Source organism: Saccopteryx bilineata, chromosome 2, assembly GCF_036850765.1.
Source record: "Saccopteryx bilineata isolate mSacBil1 chromosome 2, mSacBil1_pri_phased_curated, whole genome shotgun sequence".
Taxonomy (NCBI): domain Eukaryota; kingdom Metazoa; phylum Chordata; class Mammalia; order Chiroptera; family Emballonuridae; genus Saccopteryx; species Saccopteryx bilineata.
The window spans coordinates 353,743,589-353,769,632 of NC_089491.1; the positions used below are offsets into that span (position 1 = coordinate 353,743,589).

The following is a 26,044-nucleotide window of genomic DNA, read 5'->3' on the forward strand; positions in this document are numbered from 1 at the left end:
AAAAAAATGGTCTCAAGAAAGAGAGAAGAATCAATCACTCTGAGACTTCTCTGTAAATAAACCTTTCATCTCTTTACATGTCTTACAATCATGCCTCCAAGGATAACACAGGCTAACAGACATATAATCCGTCTTTACTGAAAGACTAATAGGCCACTGGAGCAGTACTTTTAGGAGTGGCAATGTGGGGCCCCATCCTTTAATCTTTTAATCACTGTTAACTAATTTAACCATGTCATCCTCTCAGCTCTGACATGGTTTAGATAAAAGTGACTCACAGAGTGTTTCATCATCTGGTATATTCTCCCTAACCATCTCAAATACTTGGTGGGAGACAGTAAGTTATGGTGTATCAAACTGTTTAAACTTTCTGTTCTGAAACTCTCTACTCCCTTAGCTCTAAATCCAAAGCTATGACATTATCTCCTCACCACCGTCCTACAAGCCAATCGATTTCTCATAGATTCTCAGATCAGCACAGCCCAACCCTGTAAAACCACAGAATCTTTTTAAAAGAACTTTATGAACATCGCTTCATCATCTCAAATAGCTGTGACTAAATTACCAGTGGCTAATACATATTACAGAAAATAGTAAAATTAATAGGATGCTCAGGATGTACAAAGGATAATTTCACATAACGAGGCAAGGTCACTGAAAGCCTATCAGTTTTGAGCAAATTTAGAAACAAATCTCGGGATTAGATCTTATGTACTTTGAAAAAATAATTTAGCAGGCTATAACTTACCTTCTCAATCACTTTATTCCCCCCAAAACGAGTAACAAATTCTGCTGGAGAAGCTACAGTGAAATCTCGTTGTGAGTCTATTTTCTTTCGGTCTCTACATTGCTTTATTAGGTGCAAGCCAGACATGCTGGACATATCAAAATAGAAAAACCATGAAAGTCTATCAATAGGATTTCTTCACACCGACTCTTTCCCCTGGAGACTTGCTTTTTACCTATCACACTTATAACAGCACTTCCAACTGCATGCACCCTTGTGAAGCCTGCATACTGGCAGACCACATACATTTTAAATAGAAGAGAAGAGAAAAATTCTATTTGCTATGAAAGATTAAGGGAAAAAAAAACCTGTTATTGAATAATAAAAACTAATATTAAGGTTTACCAACAGATGCCATTACAAAGAAACGGCAAGGTTGGAATGAAATGAAATGGTATAAATAATAGACTCAGCTGTTAATGCTAAAAACACAACTAACAAGGCTGAATCTGGATCATGATTCTGGCACACAGATGACCTTCACCTCTGTATTTCTATCCATCCTTCTTATGAGCTCAACTCCACATTTTTAATTGCCTACTAAATATTGTACTTGTGGGCCCTTTGATGAATCCATATAACCCCTGCCCCATCCCTCCCTCAGGGCTGACATCCTTTGCTGGTCTCAACCTGCTTGCACCCAGACACTTTTAAAATAAATTTTCCTTTTGGGAAATACATAAATAGATAAATAAAGTGTTTTACTTGTGTATCCCATAGGTGTTTCAAAATCAATAACTCAAAAATCAAATTATTATTTCGGGGGAGAGTAAAACTTTCTTGATTTACAGAGAGATGAGGGGCTAGCAAGAAGTGTTAACTCATAGTTGCTTCACTTTAGTTTTTGATTGCTTGCTGCTTGTCATTTTTATGCCTTCACCAGGCAAGCCCAGGGTTTTGAACCAGAGACCTCAGCATTCCAGGTCGATGCTCTATCTACTGCACCACCATAGATCAGGCCAAAATCAAATTCTTTACAAGTCAGCATAATATGCCACATTTCACTGATTTTAAGATGTCCCTGTTTTTCTTTTAATTTTTATAAAATCTCTGAAGTTGATATATATCTTACATCTGATTGTATGATTTATTTAATTGGTAGCATTTTTTTTCCATCAGTGGTACAGACAATACTGGTGCCTCTATCAAGAGTGTTTTAGATTAGATGAAATAGTTGTTGAAACAACACGGACCTAGGTCTAAATTCCAGATCTGTCCACTTAATAGCTCCAATGAGCTTTAGCAAATAATTTAACCCTTTGATTACTATGAATGTTCATGCGCATCCTTGTGCCTCCTGACCATCCAGAGTACGACTGTACAAAAATTTTTATTTTAAAAATGTGTAAAGCAACATTAAAAAAGCAAATGTATGTTCTTCTTGTTTCCATAAACTGGTTACCAAACAAACATGATTTTAAGTTAATAAAACTGGAACTGGAACTAATTTCATTTTTTGAAAAAAAAACTCTCTCCCAGGCGTCAGCAAGCATGAAAAAAACCCACTACTCAAAAGGTTAACCTTGCTCAGCTTCAATTTTCTCTTTGTAAAATATACATAGTATTCACTGTTCTAGTCATTTACCTCTTGTCTCTTAGCTCCAAGCCCATTCTTTTATGCTCTGCTCTGTGAAAATAGGGCTAAGCCTCTGCAAAATTGTTCAGTTTTGCCAACAAGGAGGCAGAGGGGTAAAAAAAAAGAGACTTTTGTGTTTTCCAGGTATTATCAGCGTTGCTCCACAGTAACAGAGTTAACTCTAGCTTCTAGCATCTTTTGACATTCCTGGGAGGAGCCTTGATGCATGCATCCCCTTAGAGGTACCAGGAACAGCAGACTGTGGCTCCTTGGCAGTTGGTACCACCTTGCCATGCTCACTCATCCTCTGAGCTACACCGCATGGGCCTATCAATCACCTGTCCGGCCAGGTCTCCTCCTCAGAGATCTGAGAAGCTACTCAAAGATTTCTCTCAGTGGTGCAAGCACCAGCCCCTGGGGCCATCCTCTAAACTCCTACCTCTTCCTTTTTGACTTCCCAGGCCTAGGGGTGCTAACTGCTTTCTATCGGTGTTAACTCTGGGTTACCTCGGCATCCCTTTTTTTTGTTTTCACTCTTTCAACACCCAAGTACCCAAGTCTCACTACTGACTGCCCTGTTTATTATAATACCTAATGCAGCTTCTCTTTCCTTGTCTGGACCTTGATACACACTCTGACTAGGTATTTTGAGGATTAAATGAAATAACGATATAAATAAGGTCCTTTACACACTATTTAAATAGACAATCATTTTCTTATATTCCTATCTTTTCTTCCTTTCTCTTATATCTAACCTTGACACTGCAATAATTTAACTTTTCAAAATAAAATATGATTAAAATTGTCCCAAAAAGAAAATATTAGGTCCAGATGGTTTTAAAAGACAAGTTCTATCAAACTTTCAAGGCAATAGTCTACCAAACTTGCACACAATAGAAAAAGAAGTAAAACTCCCCAGCTAGAGTAACGGTGATATCAAAACTAGACGAAGATGTTACATAAAGGTAAAGTTCAGGTCCATTTTAGTCATGGCTACAAATATAAAATTCCTAAACAAAATATCCTAAGTAGTAGGGTATTGGTGCAATGATGGGCAAATATTAGTAAAAATATGTTACTCCATGACCACATGGAGTTTGTCCCAAGTATGCAGAGATGGTTTGATTTTAGAAAATCCATCAATGTAAAAAAAACTGTGTTTTCTAACAAGTGCAATAAATAAAAATAAAAAAATTAGAAGCATTAGGATTGCAAATAAGGAACTGTCATTAATTAGGAATGATACAATCATTTATATAGAAAACACAGAAGTTTCTGCATTATAGAATTAGAAATAATAGACCTGCCCTGGCCGAATAGCTCAGCTGGTTAAAGTATTGACCAGAAGCTGCAGAGGGTGCCGGTTTGGTCCTCGGTCAGGGCACATATAGGAACAGATTGATGTTCCTGTCTCTCTCTCTAAAATGAATAAAATGAACATTGAAAAAAAAGTCAATGTCAAGTGTCTAGATATATGATTAATATATAGGAAGTCCAAATATATTATATATAGTAGACTATATACTGATAATAAAATTAAAAACATCAGAAAGTTTAGAATAACTAAAATACACATACTTTTAAGAGCTCTGTATAGATACAATAAAACTATCTATATAAACAGGAAAACAGAAGAATGAGATGAACATGTGAGTAAGAAAATTGATTACCTGGGTAAGGGGCAGGAAGAAGGGTTGAGAAGAGACCACATAACTAAATGTAGGTGATGGCCATGACCTAACTTTATTTTAAGGTAGTGGGTTTCAAATACTTTCTACATTATTTAGTTATTTTTTAAAATAACTCAAGTAATTAGCCAAATTAATAATAGTGGGCCACATATGGACCAATGAGTGTGTCATGAACCAATGATCATGTAATTCTATACACCTAAAGTTAAACACACACTTATCAACGGTCAGCTTTCAGTTATTTAGAAAGGGAATCAAGAAATAGAGAAAAACCTAGAATTAATAAGGAACTACAGGTATTTGAATATAAGACAAAAAGGGACGCAAAGTTTATATTGATATAATTAAGGTCGAGAAGAAGTTGGTAATAAGACTTAATCAGTAGTTTAGCCCTTTGAATAGTACAAACGTTCATGTACATCCTCGTTCCTCCTGACCATCAGAATACACATTTTAAAAATGTGTAAGGTGACATTAAGAAAAGGCAAATTGCCTGACCAGGCGGTAGCTCAGTGGATAGAATGTCGGACTGGGATGCAGAGGACCCAGGTTCGAGACTCTGAGGTCGCCAGCTTGAGCGCGGGCTCATCTGGTTTGAGCAAAAATTCACTAGCTTGGACCCAAGGTCACTAGCTTGAGCAAGGGGTTACTCGGTCTACTGAAGGCCCGAGGTCAAGGCACATATAAGAAAGCAGTCAATGAACAACTAAGCAGGGGTCCCCAAACTACGGCCACCAGGCCGCATACAGCCCCCTGAGGCCATTTATCCAGCGCCCGCCGCACTTCCAGAAAGGGCACCTCTTTCATTGGTGGTCATTGAAAGGAGCACAGCATCCGCATCCTGTGCTCCTGGAGTACTGTATGTGGCGGCATCGCTCACGTACAGTACTACTTCCGGTGACACGGGATGCACGTGTCACGGCTCTGGAAGCATGTCATATCACTTGTTACGGCTAGCAGTGACAAATATGGAACCGGACATTGACCATCTCATTAGCCAAAAGCAGGCCCATAGTTCCCATTGAAATACTGGTCAGTTAGTTGATTTAAATTTATTTGTTCTTTATTTTAAATATTGTATTTGTTCCCATTTTGTTTTTTTTACTTTAAAATAAGATATGTGCAGTGTGCATAGGGATATGTTCATAGTTTTTTTTATAGTCTGGTCCTCCAACGGTCTGAGGGACAGTGAACTAGCCCCCAGTGTAAAAAGTTTGGGGACCCCTGAACTAAGGTGTTGCAATGCACAATGAAAAACTAATGATTGATGCTTCTCATCTCCCCGTTCCTGTCTGTCTGTCCCTGTCTATCCCTCTCTCTGACTCTCTCTCCATCTCTGTAAAAAAATAAAAACAAAATAAAAAAGGCAAATGTATGTTCTTCTTGTTTCCATAAATTAGTTATCAAACAAACATGGTTTTAAGTTAATAAAACTGTAACTGGAACTAATTTAAATTTTTTTTTTCTTATTGTATTTTTCTGAAGCTGGAAACGGGGAGGCAGTCAGACAGACTCCCACATGCGCCCGACCGGGATCCACCCGGCATGCCCACCAGGGGGCGATGCTCTGCCCCTCCGGGGCATCGCTCTGTTGCGACCAGAGCCACTCTAGCGCCTGGGGCAGAGGCCAAGGAGCCATCCCCAGTGCCCGGGCCATCTTTTTGCTCCAATGGAGCCTCAGCTGCGGGAGGGGAAGAGAGAGACAGAGAGGAAGGAGGTGGGGTGGAGAAGCAGATGGGCGCCTCTCCTGTGTGCCCTGGCCGGGAATCGAACCTGGGACTTCCGCACGCCAGGCCGACGCTCTACCACTGAGGTAACCAGTCAGGGCCAATAATTTAAATTTTTGGAAAAAAAACCCCTCACTCCCGGGGGTCAGTAAGCATGAAAAAAACTCACTACTCAAAAGGGTTAGAAATAGAATGGATTGCAAAATCTTCACCTCTCACCTACACCTTTTCTTGGGAAGCTATTAGAGAATACTGTCTTCTCAAAGGAGGGAGTAAGCCAAGAAAAAGGAAGACAAGGGATGCAAGATACAGAGGATTCAACATAGAAGAGAAGGGAATTCTCTAGGTGATTGTTCAAATTGGAAGACAGACTGCTCCAGGAGGGATGCATTCTTGGGAAAAAAATGGACAGATCACCAGTTGTATTTAACCACAGAAAACCAAAATAAACCTGTGTGTGGGGGAGTGAAATCAAAGAAATGGCGCTGTAAGGAGCGATACTGATAAATCTCCCCCAAAATTCAACAAGCTTTTCAACCAGAGACAGAAAAATCTATCCTTGGAGCCTCCAGCAGTTCCACAATAAACTCAAAGTACTCTCAACAAAACCACCCTCAAGAAGCCATTAAGGAAAAGGAAATCGAATATCATGGATACAAAAGACAGAGAGGTAGCACAGATAGATGAGGAAAAATCTATGGAGAAAAAATTTAATATATTGGAAACCTTGGAGCTAAATGACAGAGAATTTAAAATAGAAATCCTAAAAATATTCAGAGATATAAAAAAAAAACACAGAAAGGCAATTTAGGGAGCTCAAAAAACAACTCAAGGAACACAAAGAATATATTACCAAGAAAATTGAAACTATAAAAACAAATCAAACAGAGATGGAAAACTCAATTCACGAGTTGAAAAACGAGGTGACAACCTTAGCTAATAGAACAGGCCAGATAGAAGGTAGGATTAGTGAAATAGAAGACAAGCAACTTGAGGCACAACAGAGAGAAGAAGAAAGAGACTCAAAATTTAAAAAAATGAGAAAGCCCTACAGGAATTGTCTGACTCCATCAAAAAGAATAACATAAGAATAATAGGTATATTAGAGGGAGAAGAGAGAGAAAATGGAATGGAGAACATATTCAAACAAATAATAGATGAGAACTTCCCAAGTCTGTGGAAAGAACTAAAGCCTCAAATTCAAGAAGCAAACAGAACTCCGAGTTTTCTAAACCCCAACAAACCTACTCCAAGGCACATCATAATGAAATTGGCAAAAAGCAATGACAAAGAAAAAATTCTCAAGGCAGCCAGGGAAAAGAAGAATACAACATATAAAGGAAGGCCCATTAGATTATCATCGGATTTCTCAATAGAAACTCTACAAGGTAGAAGAGAGTGGACCCCAAAATTTAAAGTCCTGAAAGAGAGGAACTTTCAGCCACGACTACTATACCCATCAAAGCTATCCTTCAAATACAAAGGAGAAATAAAAACATTCACAGATACAGAAAAGATGAGGGAATTTATCATCAAAAAACCCCCCACTCCAGGAATTACTAAAGGGGGTTTTCCAGACAGATACAAAAAAACAAAACAAAACAAAACAAAACCACAAGTAAAAGCTCCACCAAGAAAACAATAAAACCAAATTTAAACTGTGACAACAAAAACAAACAAAAAAAAGGGGAGAGGACAAAAATTAACAGTAGCAAAGGACGATGGAGTACAGAAGTACTCACAAGATAGTGCATTACAATGAACAGGGTAGGAACCCTTTTCATTACTTAATGGTAACCACCCTTGAAAAAACCACCACAGAAGCACATGATTTAAAAAAGATAGCAACAGAGGAAAGAAGTATGGAATACAACCAAACAAAAACAAAGGATGAAGCCTGACCAGGGGGTGGCGCAGTGGATAGAGCATCGGACTGGGATGCGGAAGGACCCAGGTTCGAGACCCCGAGGTCACCAGCTTAAGTGCGGGCTCATCTGGCTTGAGCAAAGAGCTCACCAGCTTAGACCCAAGGCCCCTGGCTCCAGCAGGGGGTTACTCAGTCTGCTGAAGGCCCGCGGTCAAGACACATGTGAAAAAGCAATCAATGAACAACTAAGGTCTCACAACAAAAAACTGATGATTGATGCTTCTCATCTCTCTCCGTTCCTGTCTGTCTGTCCCTGTCTATCTCTGCCTCTGTAAAAAAAAAAAAAAAACAACAACAAAGGATAAAAAAACAAGAGAAGAATCAACCAAGACACAAAACTGACAGAAAGCAATGTATAAAATGGCAATAGGGAACCCACAACTGTCAATAATTACAATAAATGTAAACGGATTAAACTCACCAATAAAAAGGCACAGGGTAGCAGAATGGATTAAAAAAGAAAATCCAACTGTATGCTGCCTACAAGAAATCCAACTGTAAGCAACAAGGATAAAAACAAATTCAAAGTGAAAGGCTGGAAAACAATACTCCAAGCAAATAACATCCAAAAAAAAGCAGGTGTAGCAATACTCATATCTAATAATGTTGACTACAAGACAGCAAAAGTACTCAGAGACAAAAATAGTCATTTCATAATGATTAAGGGGATGCTGAATCAAGAAGACATAACACTTCTTAATATATATGCACCAAACCAAGGAGCACCAAAATATATAAGACAGCTACTTACTGACCTTAAAACAAAAACTGACAAAAATACAATCATACTTGGAGACCTCAATACACCGCTGATGGTTCTAGATCGGTCATCCAAACAGAGAATCAATAAAGATATATTAGCCTTAAACAAAACACTAGAGCACCTGGATATGACAGACATCTATAGGACATTTCATCCCAAAGTGACAGAGTATACATTTTTCTCCAGTGTACATGGATCATTCTCAAGAATTGATCATATATTGGGCCACAAAAATAACATCAGCGGGCCTGGCCAGTTGGCTCAGTGGTAGAGCATCGGCCTGGCGTGCGGGGGTCCCAGGTTCGATTCCCGGCCAGGGCACACAGGAGAAGCGCCCATCTTCTTCTCCACCCCTACCCCCTCTCCTTCCTCTCTCTCTCTTCCCCTCCCGCAGCCAAGGCTCCATTAGAGCAAAGATGGCCCGGGCGCTGGAGATGGCTCCTTGGCCTCTGCCCCAGGCACTAGAGTGGCTCTGGTCGCAACATGGCGACGCCCCGGAGGGGCAGAGCATCGCCCCCTGGTGGGCAGAGCGTCGCCCCTGGTGGGCGTGCCGGGTGGATCCCGGTCAGGCGCATGCGGGAGTCTGTCTGACTGTCTCTCCCCGTTTCCAGCTTCAGAAAAATACAAAAAAAAAAAAAAAAAAAATCAGAGCAGAAATAACTTAAATAGAGAACAGAAAAACTATAGAAAAAATTAATAGAACAAGGAGCTGGTTCTTTGGAAAAGATCAACAAAATTGACAAACCCGTGGCAAGACTTAGCAAGGAAAAAAGATAAAGGACTCATATAAACAAAATCCAAAATGAAAGAGGAGAAATCACCACAGACACAGTAGATATACAAAGAATTATTGTAGAATACTATGAAAAACTTTATGCCACTAAATTCAACAACCTAGAAGAAATGGATAAATTCCTAGAACAATACAACCTTCCTAGACTGAGTCAAGAAGAAGCAGAAAGCCTAAACAGACCAATTAGTAGGGAAGAAATAGAAAAAACTATTAAAAACCTCACCAAAAATAAAAGTCTAGGCCCAGACAGTTATACTAGTGAATTCTATCAAACATTCAAAGAAAACTTGGTTCCTATTCTACTCAAAGTCTTCCAAAAAATTGAAGAAGAAGCAATACTTCCAAACACATTTTATGAGGCCAACATAACCCTCATATCAAAACTGGGCAAGGACAGGCCCTGGCCGGTTGGCTCTGTGGTAGAGCGTCGGCCTGGCATGTGGAGGACCCGGGTTTGATTCCTGGCCAGGGCACACAGGAGAAGCGCCCATTTGCTTCTCGACCACCCCCCTCCTTCCTATCTGTCTCTCTCTTCCCCTCCCGCAGCCAAGGCTCCATTGGAGCAAAGATGGCCCGGGCGCTGGGGATGGCTCCTTGGCCTCTGCCCCAGGCGCTAGAGTGGCTCTGGTCGCAACATGGCGATGCCCAGTATGGGCAGAGCGTCGCCCCCTGGTGGGCAGAGCGTCGCCCCTGGTGGACGTGCCGGGTGGATCCCGGTCGGGCGCATGCGGGAGTCTGTATGACTGTCTCTCCCTGTTTCCAGCTTCAGAAAAATGCAAAAAAAAAAAAAAAAAAAACTGGGAAAGGACAGCACAAAAAAAGAAAACTACAGACCAATATCTCTAATGAATACGGATGCTAAAATACTAAACAAAATACTAGCAAATCGAATACAACAACATATTAAAAAAATAATACATCATGATCAAGTGGGATGCATCCAAGAATCTCAAGGATGGTTCAACATATGTAAAACGGTTAACGTAATACACCATATCAACAAAACAAAGAACAAAAACCACATGATCTTATCAATAGATGCAGAAAAGGCATTCGATAAAATACAACACAATTTTGGCCCTGGCCAGTTGGCTCAGCAGTAGAGCGTCGGCCTGGTGTGCAGGGGACCCAGGTACGATTCCCGGCCAGGGCACATAGGAGAAGCGCCCATGTGCTTCTCCACCACCCCCCCTCCTTCCTCTCTGCCTCTCTCTTCCCCTCCCGCAGCCAAGGCTCCACTGGAGCAAAGATGGCCCGGGCTCTGGGGATGGCTCCTTGGCCTCTGCCCCAGGCGCTAGAGTGGCTCTGGTCGCAACATGGCGACGCCCAGGATGGGCAGAGCATCACCCCCTGGTGGGCAGAGCGTCGCCCCTGGTGAGCGTGCCAGGTGGATCCCGGTCGGGCGCATGCGGGAGTCTGTCTGACTGTCTCTCCCCGTCTCCAGCTTCAGAAAAATACAAAAAAAAAAAAAAATACAACACAATTTTATGTTTAAGACTCTCAACAAAATGGGTATAGAAGAAAAATATCTCAACATGATAAAGGCCATATATGATATACCATCAGCTAACATCATATTAAATGGCACAAAACTGAAGGCTTTTCCCCTTAAATCAGAAACAAGACAGGGTTGTCCACTCTCTCCACTCTTATTTAATGTAGTCTAGAGGTTCTAGCCAGAGCAATCAGACAAGACAAAGAAATAAAAGGCATCCATACCAGAAAAGAAGAAGTAAAGGTATCACTTTTTGCAGATGACATAATCCTATACCTCGAAAACCCCAAAGAATCTACAAAAAGACTACTAGAAACAATAAGCCAATACAGTAAGGTCGCAGGATACAAAATTAACATACAAAAGTCCATAGCCTTTCTATATGCCAACAATAAAACATTTGAGAATGAACTCAAAAAAATAATTCCTTTCACGATTGCAACAACAAAAAAATACCTAGGAATAAACATAACAAAGAATGTAAAGGACCTATATAATGAAAACTACAAAGCATTGTTAAGGGAAATCGAAAAAGATACAAAGGCCCTGGCCAGTTGGCTCAGTGGTAGAGCGTCGGCCTGGCATGCAGAAGTCCAGGGTTCGATTCCTGGCCAGGGCACACAGGAGAAGCGCCCATCTGCTTCTCCACCCCTCCCCCTCTCCTTCCTCTCTGTCTCTCTCTTTCCCTCCCGCAGCCGAGGCTCCATTGGAGCAAGGATGGCCCGGGTGCTGGGGATGGCTCCTTGGCCTCTGCCCCAGGCTCTAGATTGGCTCTGGTCACAACAGAGCGACACCCCGGAGGGGCAGAGCGTCGCCCCTGGTGGGCGTGCCGGGTGGATCCCGGTCGGGCGCATGCGGGAGTCTGTCTGACTGTCTCTCCCCGTTTCCAGCTTCAGAAAAGTACAAAAAAAAAAAAAAAAAAGAAAAAGAAAAAGGTACAATGAGATGGAAGAATATTCCTTGTTCTTGGATAGGAAGAATAAATATAATCAAAATGGCCATATTACCCAAAGTAATATACAAATTTAATGCAATTCCCATCAAAATTCCAATGACATTTTTTAAAGAAATGGAACAAAAAAATCATCAGCTTTATATGGAACTATAAAAAACCCCGAATAGCCAAAGCAATTCTAAAGAAAAAGAATGAAGCTGGGGGCATTACAATACCTGACTTCAAGCTATATTATAGAGCCACGAATCAAAACAGCATGGTATTGGCAGAAAAATAGACACTCAGACCAATGGAACAGAATAGAAAGTCCAGAAATAAAACCACATATATATGGTCAAATAATTTTTGATAAAGGGGCCAACAACACACAATGGAGAAAAGAAAGCCTCTTCAACAAATGGTGCTGGGAAAACTGGAAAGCTACACGCAAAAGAATGAAACTTGACTACAGTTTTCCCCTTGTACTAAAATTAATTCAAAATGGATCAAAGACCTAAATATAAGGCCTGAAACAATAAAGTACATAGAAGAAGACATACATTCTAAACTCATGGACCTTGGTTTTAAATAGAATTTTATGAATTTGACTCCAAAGGCAAGGGAAGTGAAGGCAAAAATAAATGAATGGGACTACATCAGACTAAGAAGTTTTTGCTCAGCAAGAGAAACTGACAACAAAATAAACAGACAGCCAACTAAATGGAAAATGATATTTTCAAACAACAGCCCAGATAAGGGCCTAATATCCAAAATATATAAAGAACTCATAAAACTCAACAACAAACAAACAAATAATCTAATAAAAAAAATGGGAAGAGGACATGAACAGACACTTCTCTCAGGAAGAAATACAAATGCCGAACAGATATATGAAAAGATGCTCATCTTCATTAGTTATTAGAGAAATGCAAATCAAAACTACAATGAGATACCACCTCACACCTGTTAGATTAGCTATTATTAACAAGACAGGTAATAGCAAATGTTGGAGAGGCTGTGGAGAAAAAGGAACCCTCATTCACTGTTGGTGGGAATGTAAAGTAGTACAACCATTATGGAAGAAAGTATGGTGGTTCCTCAAAAAACTGAAGATAGAACTACCTTATGACCCAGCAATCCCTCTACTGGGTATATACCCTAAAAACTCAGAGACACTGATACGTAAAGACACATGCAGCCCCATGTTCATTGCAGCATTGTTCACAGTGGCCAAGACATGGAAACAACCAAAAGGCCCTTCAATAGATGACTGGATAAAGAAGATGTGGTACATATACACTATGGAATACTACTCAGCCATAAGAAATGATGACATCAGATCATTTACAACAAAATGGTGGGATCTTGATAACATTATACAGAGTGAAATAATTAGAAAAAAACAAGAACTGCATTATTCCATACGTAGGTGGGACATAAAAATGAGACTAAGAGACATTGACAAGAGTGTGATGGTTACGGGGGGGGGGGGACACAAAGAAAACTAGATAGAAGGTGACGGAGGACAATCTGACTTTGGGTGATGGGTATGCAACATAATTGATCAAAAAGATAACCTGGACATGTTTTCTTTGAACACATGTACCCTGATTTATTGATGTCACCCTAGTAAAACTAATAAAATAAAAAATAGAAAAAATTTTTTTTAAAAAAACGGTGTATGTGTATAATATATTTTTTAAAAATTATGGGTGTGTTTTTCTTATATATATACAAATATGTTTGTTTTATACATATAAAACAAAACAATGTTGTATATATATGTTTATTATATAATACATAGACATATAAATTGTTTTAATTACACACACACACACACACACACACACACACCATAAAGTCATGGTACACTTTTGACCGGTCACAGGAAAGCAACAAAAGACGATAGAAATGTGAAATCTACACCAAATAAAAGGAAAACCCTCCCAGTTTCTGTAGGATGATGTGGCAGCATATGCGCATGTACAGATGATGACGTAACACTGTGTATATAGTGGAGCAACCACGGCCATGCCAGTCAAGATGTGGACAGAACAAAGGAAAGTTCAGTATGTTCTGTGGCTCACTAAATTCGAATCCATGACCAAAGTGCAACGTGAATATCAGCGTGTTTATAAGAAGCGCCACCACATAGGAATAACATTACCCGGCGGGATAAGCAGTTGAAGGAAACCGGCAGTTTGGTGGAGAAACCCCGTTCTGGTAGGCCATCAGTCAGTGACGAGTCTGTAGAGGCTATACGGGATAGCTACCTAAGGAGCCCTAAAAAATCTGTGCGTGAGCCCACATCGAACTGCACTAAATAGGTATGAAACTGGGAGAGTTTTCCTATTATTTGGTTCAGGTTTCACATTTCTATCGTCTTTTGTTGCTTTCCTGTGACCGGACAAAAGTGCACCATGACTTTATGGACACACTGTATATAAAATCAGTTGACTTTTACTTATTTGACTCTCAGTGGAAATTTTGCTTGGTTTTCCCCCAAAAGAGTACAAGAGACCAAGTGAAAAGAAAAAGAATAATTGTTCTAAAGACTAATTTTACCAGCCTGACCAGGCAATGGTGTGGTGAACAGAGTGTCAGACTGAGACGCGGACAACCAGTTTCAAAACCCCAAGATTGCCAGTTTGAGCGCAGGCTCATCCAGCTTAAGTGCGGGCTCAATAACTTGAGCTCAGGGTCACTGGCTTAAGTGTGGAATCACAGACATAACCCCGCGGTTGCTGGCTTGAGCAAGGGGTGACTCACTCTGATGTAGCCCCACCCCTCTCTCCACCCCCGTCAAGGCACATATGAGAAAGTAGTCAATGAACAACTAAGGTACAGCAATGAAGAACTGATGCTTCTCATCTCTTTCCCTTCCTGTCTGTCCCTATCTGTCCCTCTGTCTCTGTCACAAAAAAGACTAATTTTACTAAATCAGTGTGGTTTTTTTTTGTATGTTTTCTGTTTTTGCCGAAGTCCAATCTAATTTTCATGCAATTAAAAAAAAAATCCTCTCAGGATTACAAAAACAACCGTAGATGGATAGCTCGGTTGGTTAGAGCATCATCCCGAAGCACAGAGGTTGCCGGTTCAATCCCAGTCAGGGCACATACAGGATCAGACAGATGTTTTTTACTCTCTCTCCCCCTCCCTTCCTTTCTCTCTAAAATCAACAAAACAAGCAAACAAAGAAGGTAACAGAGGGACCTTTAAGTACTGTTATCAAGCAGATCACTCAAGTCTTTCATGTCAATACTCTGCTGAAGAGAGGAACAGACCTGCAAGAGGAAGAAGGCTAAGAGGGCCTCACTCATTTCCCCCTCAGTCTGAGTTCTAATAGCAGGAAGAAGGAAGATCCCAGGGCAAATGAGCTTGGCACCCTTAACAACTCCAGTCTGGCTGCCCACTGACATGTGCCAGGACAATTGCAGCAGGTACCTTTCCTAGCCCCAGAGACACATTCTAAAAAGTTTTCTTTAAAGCTACCTTCAACAGAGAATCCACATACTACACAAATCACTATCTACCTCCACAATAGGTGAAAAGAATTTACTCTTGAAAAACCAGCCAAATCCAGTGAGCAAATCTGGCAGAGACTGAGTAGGATCCCTTAACGAAATAAAAGCACAGCAAGACCTGCACAGGGGTGCTTGTTTTCAACATAACTACAATGGATCATATGTAGGCTTAGGTACCTTTGGTTCAAATTCTAAATGTAAAATACAGGTTGAGAAGTCTAGAATAAAATAGAGTTTTTATTCATTTCCTTAAAAAAAAAGTTTGTCAGAGGCCCTGGCCGTTTGGCTCAGCGGTAGAGCGTCGGCCTGGCGTGCGGGGGACCCGGGTTCGATTCCCGGCCAGGGCACATAGGAGAAGCGCCCATTTGCTTCTCCACCCCCCCCCCCTTCCTCTCTGTCTCTCTCTTCCCCTCCCGCAGCCAAGGCTCCATTGGAGCAAAGATGGCCCAGGCACTGGGGATGGCTCCTTGGCCTCTGCCCCAGGCGCTAGAGTGGCTCTGGTCACAGCAGAGCGACACCCCAAAGGGGCAGAGCATCGCCCCCTGGTGGGCAGAGCATCGCCCCTGGTGGGCGTGCCGGGTGGATCTCGGTTGGGCTCATGCGGGAGTCTGTCTGACTGTCTCTCCCTGTTTCCAGCTTCAGAAAAATACAAAAAAAAAAAAAAAAGTTTGTCAGAGATACAAAAAATCATGAAATCAAATTTCCCATAAATTCCAGGGTTTACCTACAATGCCTTACTGCTTTTTAAAGGTACATATTAACACCAAGGTCGCCAGCTTGAGTGCAGGCTTATCTGGTTTGAGCACAGCTCACCAGCTTAAACCCAAGGTTACTGGCTCGAGCAAGGGGTCACTCGGTCTGCTGAAGCCCCACGGTCAAGGCATATATGAGAAAGCAATCAATGAACAACTAAGGAGCCACAACAAAGAATTGATGCTTCTCATCTCTCTCCTTTCCTATCTGTCTGTCCCTATCTGTCCCTCTCTCTGTCTCCCTCTGTCTCTTTCACAAAAAAATAAAGGTACATATTGCCAAAATATGTTGCTCCAAGACTTACCTTTGAAGCATGTAATATCTCATCTCCTTATTTTCCTCTGCAGAACCCTCCATATCACAACAGCAAAAGAATAGAAACTTTTTCTTCAGATTTTGGCCTTGTAAACACAAGCCACAGCTCGTCTTCCTGTTGCAGGTGCTTAAACCCAGGAGGACAAGAAATACTGTGCCTTCTGCCTACTCCTTAGCCCTGCTTCAGTCAGACTAGAACATTCCTGATGGCCTCAAACTGCAGTCTTTTTGTCCACTTTGTCCCCAATGTCTGTATTTCCCCCCTTTGCTTCTGTTTAAATTTTCCCCCTACACTTGGCTCACACCTAGAATGAGCTGATTTCCCAAGAGTACTGAGAGAAGAGGGGAAACAGAAAAGCCTGTATAACTAGAAAACAGATCTGAGCAGCTCTGTGTTAGCCACAGCGAACATGTTTCAACAACGGTCACTTTCTTCTGACAGTCACCAGAGAAAAGTTCCACAGCCTCTCCTGGCTGCCAGGAGCACATGACAGGAGGGCCAAGGCAAAAAAGACAAAGTTTACAAGGACGACTAAGCCAAGAAAATAATGAGGTCATGAAATCCAGTGGGAAGAAGACAGCACAGCCTAGGTAAATAATTTCTGAGATCCAATCAAAACAAATAATACTGATTATCAGACTGCAAGAGGGGGAAAAGCAGGTCAGGCGGTAAAAAAAAAAAAAAATTAAGGATGAAACACTTCACTAAGAAAAAAGCTTTGTATAAAGTTGGAGTCACAATTCTAATTTTCAGGCCAGAATACTGATATACACACACACAAATTCCTATTTAAAAATAACAAAATCTAAGATTTTATTCACTAAAACAAAAGTACACAAATGACCTGGAGCACAGATAGAAGGTAAACAATGAAATTTAAGATAAGATAAAAATGATTGAAGATAAATAATTAAGACAATTAAGAATAAGAATGGAGCCTGACTAGGCGGTGGCGCAGTGGATAGAGCGTGAGAGTGGGATGCAGAAGGACCCAGGTTCGAGACCCCGAGGTCGCCAGCTTGAGCACCAGCTCATCTGGCTTGAGCAAAAAACTCGCCAGCTTGGACCCAAGGTCACCGGCTCGAGCAAGGGGTTACTCGGTCTGCTGAAGGCCCGCGGTCAAGGCACATATGAGAAAGCAATCAATAAACAACTAAGGTGTTGCAACAAGAAACTGATGATTGATGCTTCTCATCTCTCTCTGTTCCTGTCTGTCTGTCCCTATCTATCCCTCTCTCTGACTCTCTCTCTGTCTCTGTTAAAAAAAATAAAAAATAAAAGAATAAGAATGGAGGTGGTACAAAAGGGATATAGAGATGTGGATAAAATCCTTGAAAGGAAAAAGGAGCCCTGACAAATATTTTAGACACAGTGGTCTAACCAGTTTAGGTAGGAAAGAAAAACCCCGCCTAGAAAGCCTACTGGGACACATCTATCGCTATGAAAGCAAATTGGCCATAGATGAACAGGTCACTTAAACAAACACTGGCTGAATGTTATACAGTATCATAGGCCTGCTTTAGCTTTTAATTAAATATTCTGCTCACAAAAATTAGGAGATATTCTATAGCTTAATATTCATTTTGAAATATCCCCTAATTTTTGTGAGCAATATAGATACTCATATAATGGGAAAAAAGACTAACAGCTAGAATCTATAGAATCACAACTTCCCTGAGACAAGTCCTCAGCAATGGTATAATTCATCAGTCATATCTAACCTGTTTTGTGCACCAAAGAAAAATTCCCAGCAAAATGTTGCGTAGAAATAGTTAATCATCTGATGCCAACTATGCTGAGAACATTTTACCAGTCCAGAAAAACCTTTCGAAACAGATGTACACAAATGACCTGGAGCACAGATAGAAAGTAAACAATGAAATTGAAGCTAAAATTAAAAATGATTGAAGATAAATAATTAAGACAAACCTCAATCTTCCAACATTTAGGTGACTCAACATGAAGACTCACTCAGGACACTCAACATGACCACCAGCCGTAATAGAAAATAGACGTCTTACGTTTTCTAGTCTGTATCACTTTCTGTCATTCCTTCTATACTATGCCAATGTCTGATAACATTAGTCAAGTTTACTTTTCCTTTAAAGAATCAAGCTAATGCAGAGGCTCCCTCCTGTCTTTATGTCTCTTCAGAACATGTCTCAAAATAGAGCACTCAGGCCTCTGTTTGGAACAATGATAGTGACCAAAGATGTAGAAGAAGCTCAATTTTAAATACATCTAAATGTCTCCAGATGTAGGCAGCTTCTAAAGGAAAATCACTCTCTGCTTTTATTACGTGAGTTGAACATTCAAAAACCAAATATAGCATTAAGTACAGACTAAAGCAGCCTATTTTGCCTCAACTGTATCAGAAAAATATACAAAAGATGTATGATCAGAAATAGTTTGTGATTTCTTTCACTAAAGGGACATTTCTAAAACAATTAAACACTAACACACAGCACACCCAGATCCAAAAACAAAGCTAGAGTTTCTAATCTTTTATGGATGCTGCTCACAATCCTTCTGTAATATTAGAACACAAGAAATAAAAAGCCACATTCATTCATTCCTTCAAATTCAAAGCATCTCATTTTAATCTACCATGAATAAAGTGTCCAAAGTAGACACATACCTGGCACAAAATCCAACTAGAAGCCCACACTGATCCCAGCATTGTAACATGCCAAGCACCAAGGATGATGTGGCAGTTTACCCGGCCGACAGTGATGCATTGGCTGGCTTGATTGCAATGCAGTCTGAGTTATACTGCAGCACGCACTGTGAGAAATTGATTTTACACTAGAGCTTTTCCAAGCAGAGAAATATTAAATCAAAGATGTACCTCTTTTGCCCTGGCCGGTTGGCTCAGCGGTAGAGCGTCGGCCTGGTGTGCGGGGGACCCGGGTTCGATTCCCGGCCAGGGCACATAGGGGAAGCGCCCATTTGCTTCTCCACCCCCACCCCCTCCTTCCTCTCTGTCTCTCTCTTCCCCTTCTGCAGCCAAGGCTCCATTGGAGCAAAGATGGCCTGGGTGCTGGGGATGGCTCCTTGGCCTCTGCCCCAGGCGCTAGAGTGACTCTGGTCGCAGCAGAGTGACGCCCCGGAGGGGCAGAGCATCGCCCCCTGGTGGGCAGAGCATCGCCCCTGGTGGGCATGCCAGGTGGATCCCGGTCCGGCGCATGCGGGAGTCTGTCTGACTGTCTCTCCCCGTTTCCAGCTTCATAAAAAAAAAAAAAAAAAAAAGATGTACCTCTTTTGAAAACCAGCTGACCATACATATAAAGGTTTAGTTGTGGACTCTAGATTCTGATCCACTAACGTATATGAATATCCTTGCAGCAATGCTACATGGCCATGACAACTATGGTTTTTACAGTAGGTTTTGAAATCAAGAAGTATAACTCTTTCAACTTTGCTCTCCTTTTCTAAAATTGTTTTGTCTATTCAAAATCCTTTGGGTTTCCATGTAAATTTTAGGATCAGTTTATCAAATTCTAGAAAGATTTGAAAAACCTGATTTTAAAATGAACTGTAAGTTTATAGCTCAATTTAGGGTATTGCCATATATATATATATATATATATATATATATATATATATATATATATATTTTTTTTTTTTTTTTTTTTGTATTTTTCTGAAGCTGGAGACGGGGAGAGACAGTCAGACAGACTCCCGCATGCGCCAGACCAGGATCCACCCGGCACGCCCACCAGGGGCGGACGCTCTGCCCACCAGGGGGCGATGTTCTGCCCCTCAGGGGCATCGCTCTGCTGCGACCAGAGCCACTCCAGCGCCTGGGGCAGAGGCCAAGGAGCCATCCCCAGCGCCCGGGCCATCCTCGCTCCAATGGAGCCTCGGCTGCGGGAGGGGAAGAGAGAGACAGAGAGGAAGGGGGGGGCGGTGGAGAAGCAAATGGGCACTTCTCCTATGTGCCCTGGCCAGGAATCGAACCCGGGTCCCCTGCACACCAGGCCGACGCTCTACCGCTGAGCCAACCGGCCAGGGCCAGTATCACCATCTTAACACTGAGTTTTTCAATACTTGCACATTAACTGTCTCTCCATCTACAGGGTGGGCAAAGGTAAGTTTATAGCTGTTCATATGGAAAATAATGCAATAATGAATAAATAATAGTGCAAGAATAAACTGTTTCGCATACTCACAATTGTAAACCTAATTTTGTCCTACCCTTTAATTTCTTTCAGCAATGTCCTATAATGTTTAATGTATAAGTCTCATGCTTTTATGTTAAATTCATTCTTTATTTTAAGTGAGAGAAGAGGAGATAGAGAGACAGATTCCCACATGTCCCCTGACCGAGATCCTGTTAAATTATTCTTAAGTATTTTATACTTTTTGATACCATTGTGAATGAAATAATTTAATTATTTGCTTGCTCATTGGTAGTGTATAGAAATACAACTAGTTATATATATATATATATATATATATATATATATATTGTATAGCCTGTGACCTTGCTAAATCCACTTTAAAAAATTTTTAGTAACTTTATTGTGACATAATTCACAAACCATTTATTTCAGTCATTTAAACAATGGCTGAGTGCTTGTTTCAGCACATACACTAACATTTTAACAAGACAGAAAAGATTAACATGGCCCCTGCACAAGGATGACATGCAAATTCATAAAGTATTCCATATTTTTACTCTTTGCAATTATGATAAAGCTTCTGTAGAAAAAAATAAAAATAATGACTGAAATGGTTAAGAACACTCAAGTAACTTAGGCAAAGAATGGGTGAGCTCAATGAGAACATCAACAAAGAGATAGTAAGCATAAAAAAAGGACACAGAAACCATGCAAAAGAACCAGCCAGAAATGAAGAACACAATATTTGAAATGAAGAACACACTAAAAGGAATTAATAGCAGATTAGATGAAGCAGAAAAGTGAATCAGTAATCTGGAAGACCAGGTAGCAGAAAATACCCAATCAGAACAGCAAAAAGAAAAGGCGAATGCCCTGGCTGGATAGCTTGGTTGGTTAGAGCATTGTCCCAAAGCACAAAAGAAAACATGAAGTAATTAAAAACTACAAATTGGTAGTTACAAAATAGTCATGGGATGTAAAGTACAGCACAGGGAATATAGTCAATTATATTGTAATAATGATGTCTAGTGCCAGGCAGGTATTGGAAATATCAGGGGGAACACTCTGTAAAGTATATTGAATGTAAACTGCAATGAAAAATAAAATATAAAAAAAGAAGGGGATTAATTCAAGAATTATTTGGAGATATAAATCAATACTAATTAGGTATAAGGATTGAAAGAGAGAGAAATCTAGCAAAACACCCATATTCCTGGCTTGGAGACTAGAGTACTAGAAGTGCCATTAATTAAGACAGGTCCAGGGAGAGGGTGTAGCATAAGAAGAGAACAGGACTGAAGCTAGGAAGCCTTGCAGAAGACCAGCAATTAAGTTTCAATATACTTTTAAAAAAAATAAATATGTCTTGCCTGACAAGGCGGTGGCGCAGTGGATAGAGCATCGGACTGGGATGCAGAGGACCCAGGTTCAAGACCCCAAGGTCACCAGCTTGAGCGCAGGCTCATCTGGTTTGAGCAAAGCTCACTAGCTTGGACCCAAGGTCATTGGCTCAAGCAAGGGATTACTCAGTCTGCTGTAGCCCTATGGTCAAGGCACATATGAGAAAGTAATCAATGAACAACTAAGGCAGTGTTTTTCAACCAGTGTGCCGCGGCACACTAGTGTGCCGTGAGACATGGTCAGGTGTGCCATGGGGAAATTAAACATGGGTCCCCAAACTACGGCCTGCTTACGTACAAACAATGAGAAACGGGCAACTTTTTTGAGAAAAGCCACAAAGGTAAACGAGAGAGCCCTCAAAGCTTGCTACCTTGTTGCTGAACTCGTAGCTAAATCAAAAAAGTCCCACACTGTGGCAGAAACATTAATACTGCCAGCTTGGAAAGCCATTGTAAATGAGATGCTTGGCCCTACTGCGGCCAAAGAGATAGCTAAAGTGCCTCTCTCAGATAACACAATTGACAGACGTATTGATGACATGTCTGCGGACATTGAAACTGTTGTTTTGGAAAAGGTGCGCATCAGTAAGAAATTTGCCTTGCAACTTGATGAGTTGACGGATATTAGTGGACATTGTCAGCTCTTGGCCAACATGCGTTTTGTGGATGGAGAAGCCATTAGAGAAAACTTCCCATTTTGCAAGGCACTGCCAGAAAAATCAACAGGAGAGGAAATATTTCGGGTTACGTCGGAATATCTTGATAAAAGCGGGCTTACATGGGAAAACTGCACAGGTACTGCACTGATGGAGCCACAGCCATGGTCGGGCGCATCAAAGGCTTCATAAATAGGGTCAAAGAAAGAAACCCAGATGTTATTGTTACGCACTGTTTTTTGCATCGTGAGGCCCTCGTTGCAAAGACCTTACCAGCAGATCTAGCTCCTGTGTTGGATGATGTTGTGAGCATAGTGAACTTTGCGAAGACGTGACCTTTGAGATGTTGCTTATTTGCGTCTTTGTGTAAATAAATGGGAGCGGAACATAAAATCTTATTGCTCCACATGGAGGTCCGGTGGCTGTCGCGCGGCAAAGTGCTGGCCCGTGTGTATGAGTTGTGAGAGGAACTTAAAGTATTTCTGACAAACAAGAGGTCCAATTACTCAAAACTGCTTGCAAGTGATGAGTGGTATGCAAAGCTGGCACACCTGATATATTTCATTATCTGAATGAACTGAACACACGGATGCAAGGCCAAAATGAAAACCTGCTTACAAGCACTGATAAAATGAATGGATTCTGTTTAAAGGTGCAGCTCTGGCAACAACATGTGCAACGTGGCAACCTTGAGATGTTCCCGCTCACCCACCGAGAAACAGCATGATGGCAACACTGCTGCAATGTGCGAGGTGATTGGAAGACATTTGAAAAATCTTGAGAAGATGTTGTCATTTTATTTCTCTTCAGCCTTCACAGAATGCCTTGACTGGGTTAGGGACCCATACAGCTCAGTATCTTGCTGGAAAGGACATGACTTTAAAGGAGCAAGAGGAACTCATTGAACTGAAACAAGATCGTGGTTTAAAGCTAAAGTTTGCTGATCTTCCTTTGGACAGTTTTTGGTTAACTGTTGCTAAGGAGTTCCCCATTCTAGCCAACAAAGCTATTTTGACATTGCTCCCGTTTTCAACCACATATCTATGTGAGCTGAGCTTCTCAAGCTTGACTGCAATAAAAACTAAAAACGGAGAGAGACTGAGAACTGTTGAGGAAAAGCTTCGTGTGTGTCTTTCTACCATTCCTGCCAGAATAGCCCTTTTGTGTTCATCGAAACAGGCCCAGGTTTCACACTGAGTATAAATACATTTAGAAACTATATTATTAACTATATGTATAATATGTACTGTGTTAGAGTGTCATTTTGTGTCATTTTGGTAGGTGGTGTGCCCCAGGATTTTGTAAATGTAAAAAATGTGCTGCGGCTCAAAAAAGGTTGAAAATCACTGAACTAAGTAAGGTATTGCAACGCGCAATGAAAAACTAATGATTGATGCTTCTCATCTCTTCGTTTCTGTCTGTCTGTCCCTGTTTATCCCTCTGTCTGACTCTCTGTCTCTGTAAAAAAATAAAATAAGTATGTCTGATGCAGTATTTGCAGTATTTAATTTTTTATACTAAAAAATCATTCACTGTTTATCTGAAATTCAAAATTGACTGGGTGTCCAATATTTTTATGTGCTAAATCTGAAAACTCTAGATAAACTGTGATTAGAAAAAAAGTCAATATTAAGAGAAGCTAAGTGAAGGATAGATACACAGGAATTCTTTGTATTATATTTGCCAATTCTTCTAAAATTATTTCAAAATAAAAAGCTAAATTAAAAAACTAACTTTATAAAAGCACCTGAAAGGGAAAGGTCAAAAAGGAGAATGGGAAGAGAATGTTTATAAAACACAGTGAATTGTTTCCACAATGAGTGAAAAGTCAACACTGAAACGCCGCCTATAGGAGGAGTTTTCTGAGTGTAGTTTTGGAGAAGTTGTAAATGCAGAAGCCTAACTGCAATAACTGAGAAGTGGGTGGGACTACCAGCTGAAAGCAGCAGGCTGAGCATTTATTTATTACTGTTTCCTACCAAAATCACACAAAAATGACAATGAAATAAATAAAGAGGCATAAAAACATAAGAACAAATACAGACCCCAACAGATTAGAGATATGAAAGTTTGGAAGCCCTGGCCAAATAGCTTGGTTGGTTAGAGCATCGCCCCAAAACACAGAGGCTGCCAGTTTGATCCCTGGTCAGGGCACATTCAGGAACAGACTGATGTTCCTGTCTCTCTCTCACTCTTTCCCTTCCTCTCTCTAAAATCAATAAAATAAATATCAAAAAATTTTCTTTGGAAAAAAGACAATGGATGGTTAAGAATTAACCACCTGAGAAATCAAACGGCTCATAGTAGGAAAAACTACTTAGAAACAAGCATAATTCTACTTTAGCATTCTGGAAAAACTCAGAAATTAGAAGTATGCAGTATAGCTAATAGCAAGGGTGGAGAAAGAGTTGAAAATAAAGTCTGTAGTTTACTTAAAAGTACTGTATTGGTATGCAACATAATTGAAAGACAAGATAACCTGGACTTGTTGATCTTTGAATATATGTAACCTGATTTATTGATGTCGCCCCATTAAAAAAATAAAATTATAATTAAAAAAAAAAGTACTGTATCAATGTTAATTACTTAGTTCAATAAATACAGGGTTACCATATAAATTACAGGATACCCATTTAAACTTAAATTTCAGGCAAACAACACTTTTTTATATCTGATGCAATATTTGTAGTATTTAATTCTTTTCTTTTGTATTTTCTGAAGTGAGAAGGGGGGGGAGGCAGAGAGACAGGCTCCCGCATGCACCCGACCAGGATCCACCCAGCATGCCCACCAGGGGGCGATGCTCTACCCATCTGGGGCATCACTCTGCTGCAACAGGAGCCATTCTAGTGCCTAAAGCGAGGCCACAGAGCCATCCTCAGCACCCAGGCCAACTTTGCTCCAATGGAGCCTTGGCTGCAGGAGGAGAAGAGAGAGATAGAGAGAAAGGAAAGGGAGAAGGGTAGAGAAGCAGATGGGCACTTCTGCTGTGTGCCCTGACCAGGAATTGAAACTGGGACTTCCACACACCAGGCTGACGCTCTACCACTGAACTAACTGGCCAGGGCCTGTAGTATTTAATTTTTAAAAATATTTTATTTATTGATTTTGGAAAGAGGATAAAGAGAGAGAAAAATGATGGAATAGCAGGAAGCATTAACTCGTAATACGTAGTTACTTCTCGTATATGCCTTGACCAGGCAAGCCTTGGGTTTCAAACCATCAACCTCAGCATTCCAAGTCAATGCTTTAACTGCTGTGCCACCACAGGTCAGGCTATAGTATTTAGTTAATTAATTAATTAATTTTGTGACAGAGAGAGAGAGAGACAGAGAGAGGGACAGATAGGAACAGACAGACAGGAAGGGAGATGAGAAGCATCAATTCTTCATTGCGGCACCTTAGCTGTTCATTGATTGCTTTCTAATATGTGCCTTGACTGGGGGGCTCCAGCAGAGATAGTGACCCCTTTCTCAAGCCAGCGACCTCGGGCTCAAGCCAGTGATCATGGGGTCATGTCTATGATTCCATACTCAAGCCAGCTACTCCACACTCAAGCTGGTGAGCCCACACTCAAG

The 26,044-nt window shown here is 40.8% G+C and overlaps 1 protein-coding gene and 1 non-coding gene across 2 annotated transcripts in view; one reads left to right on the forward strand and one right to left on the reverse strand.

The window, feature by feature from the left end:
• The window catches only part of ACACA (acetyl-CoA carboxylase alpha), a 273,603-nt gene that overhangs the window by 216,611 nt on the left and 30,948 nt on the right, over positions 1-26,044 (reverse strand). The window contains exon 4 of the mRNA XM_066262811.1: positions 749-879. Within this exon, the coding sequence (XP_066118908.1) occupies positions 749-879 (131 nt within the window). The remainder of the gene's footprint in view (positions 1-748; positions 880-26,044) is intronic.
• Positions 20,862-20,965, forward strand: LOC136327921 (U6 spliceosomal RNA). The gene has a single exon (XR_010729976.1). It is a non-coding gene; the product is annotated as a U6 spliceosomal RNA (small nuclear RNA).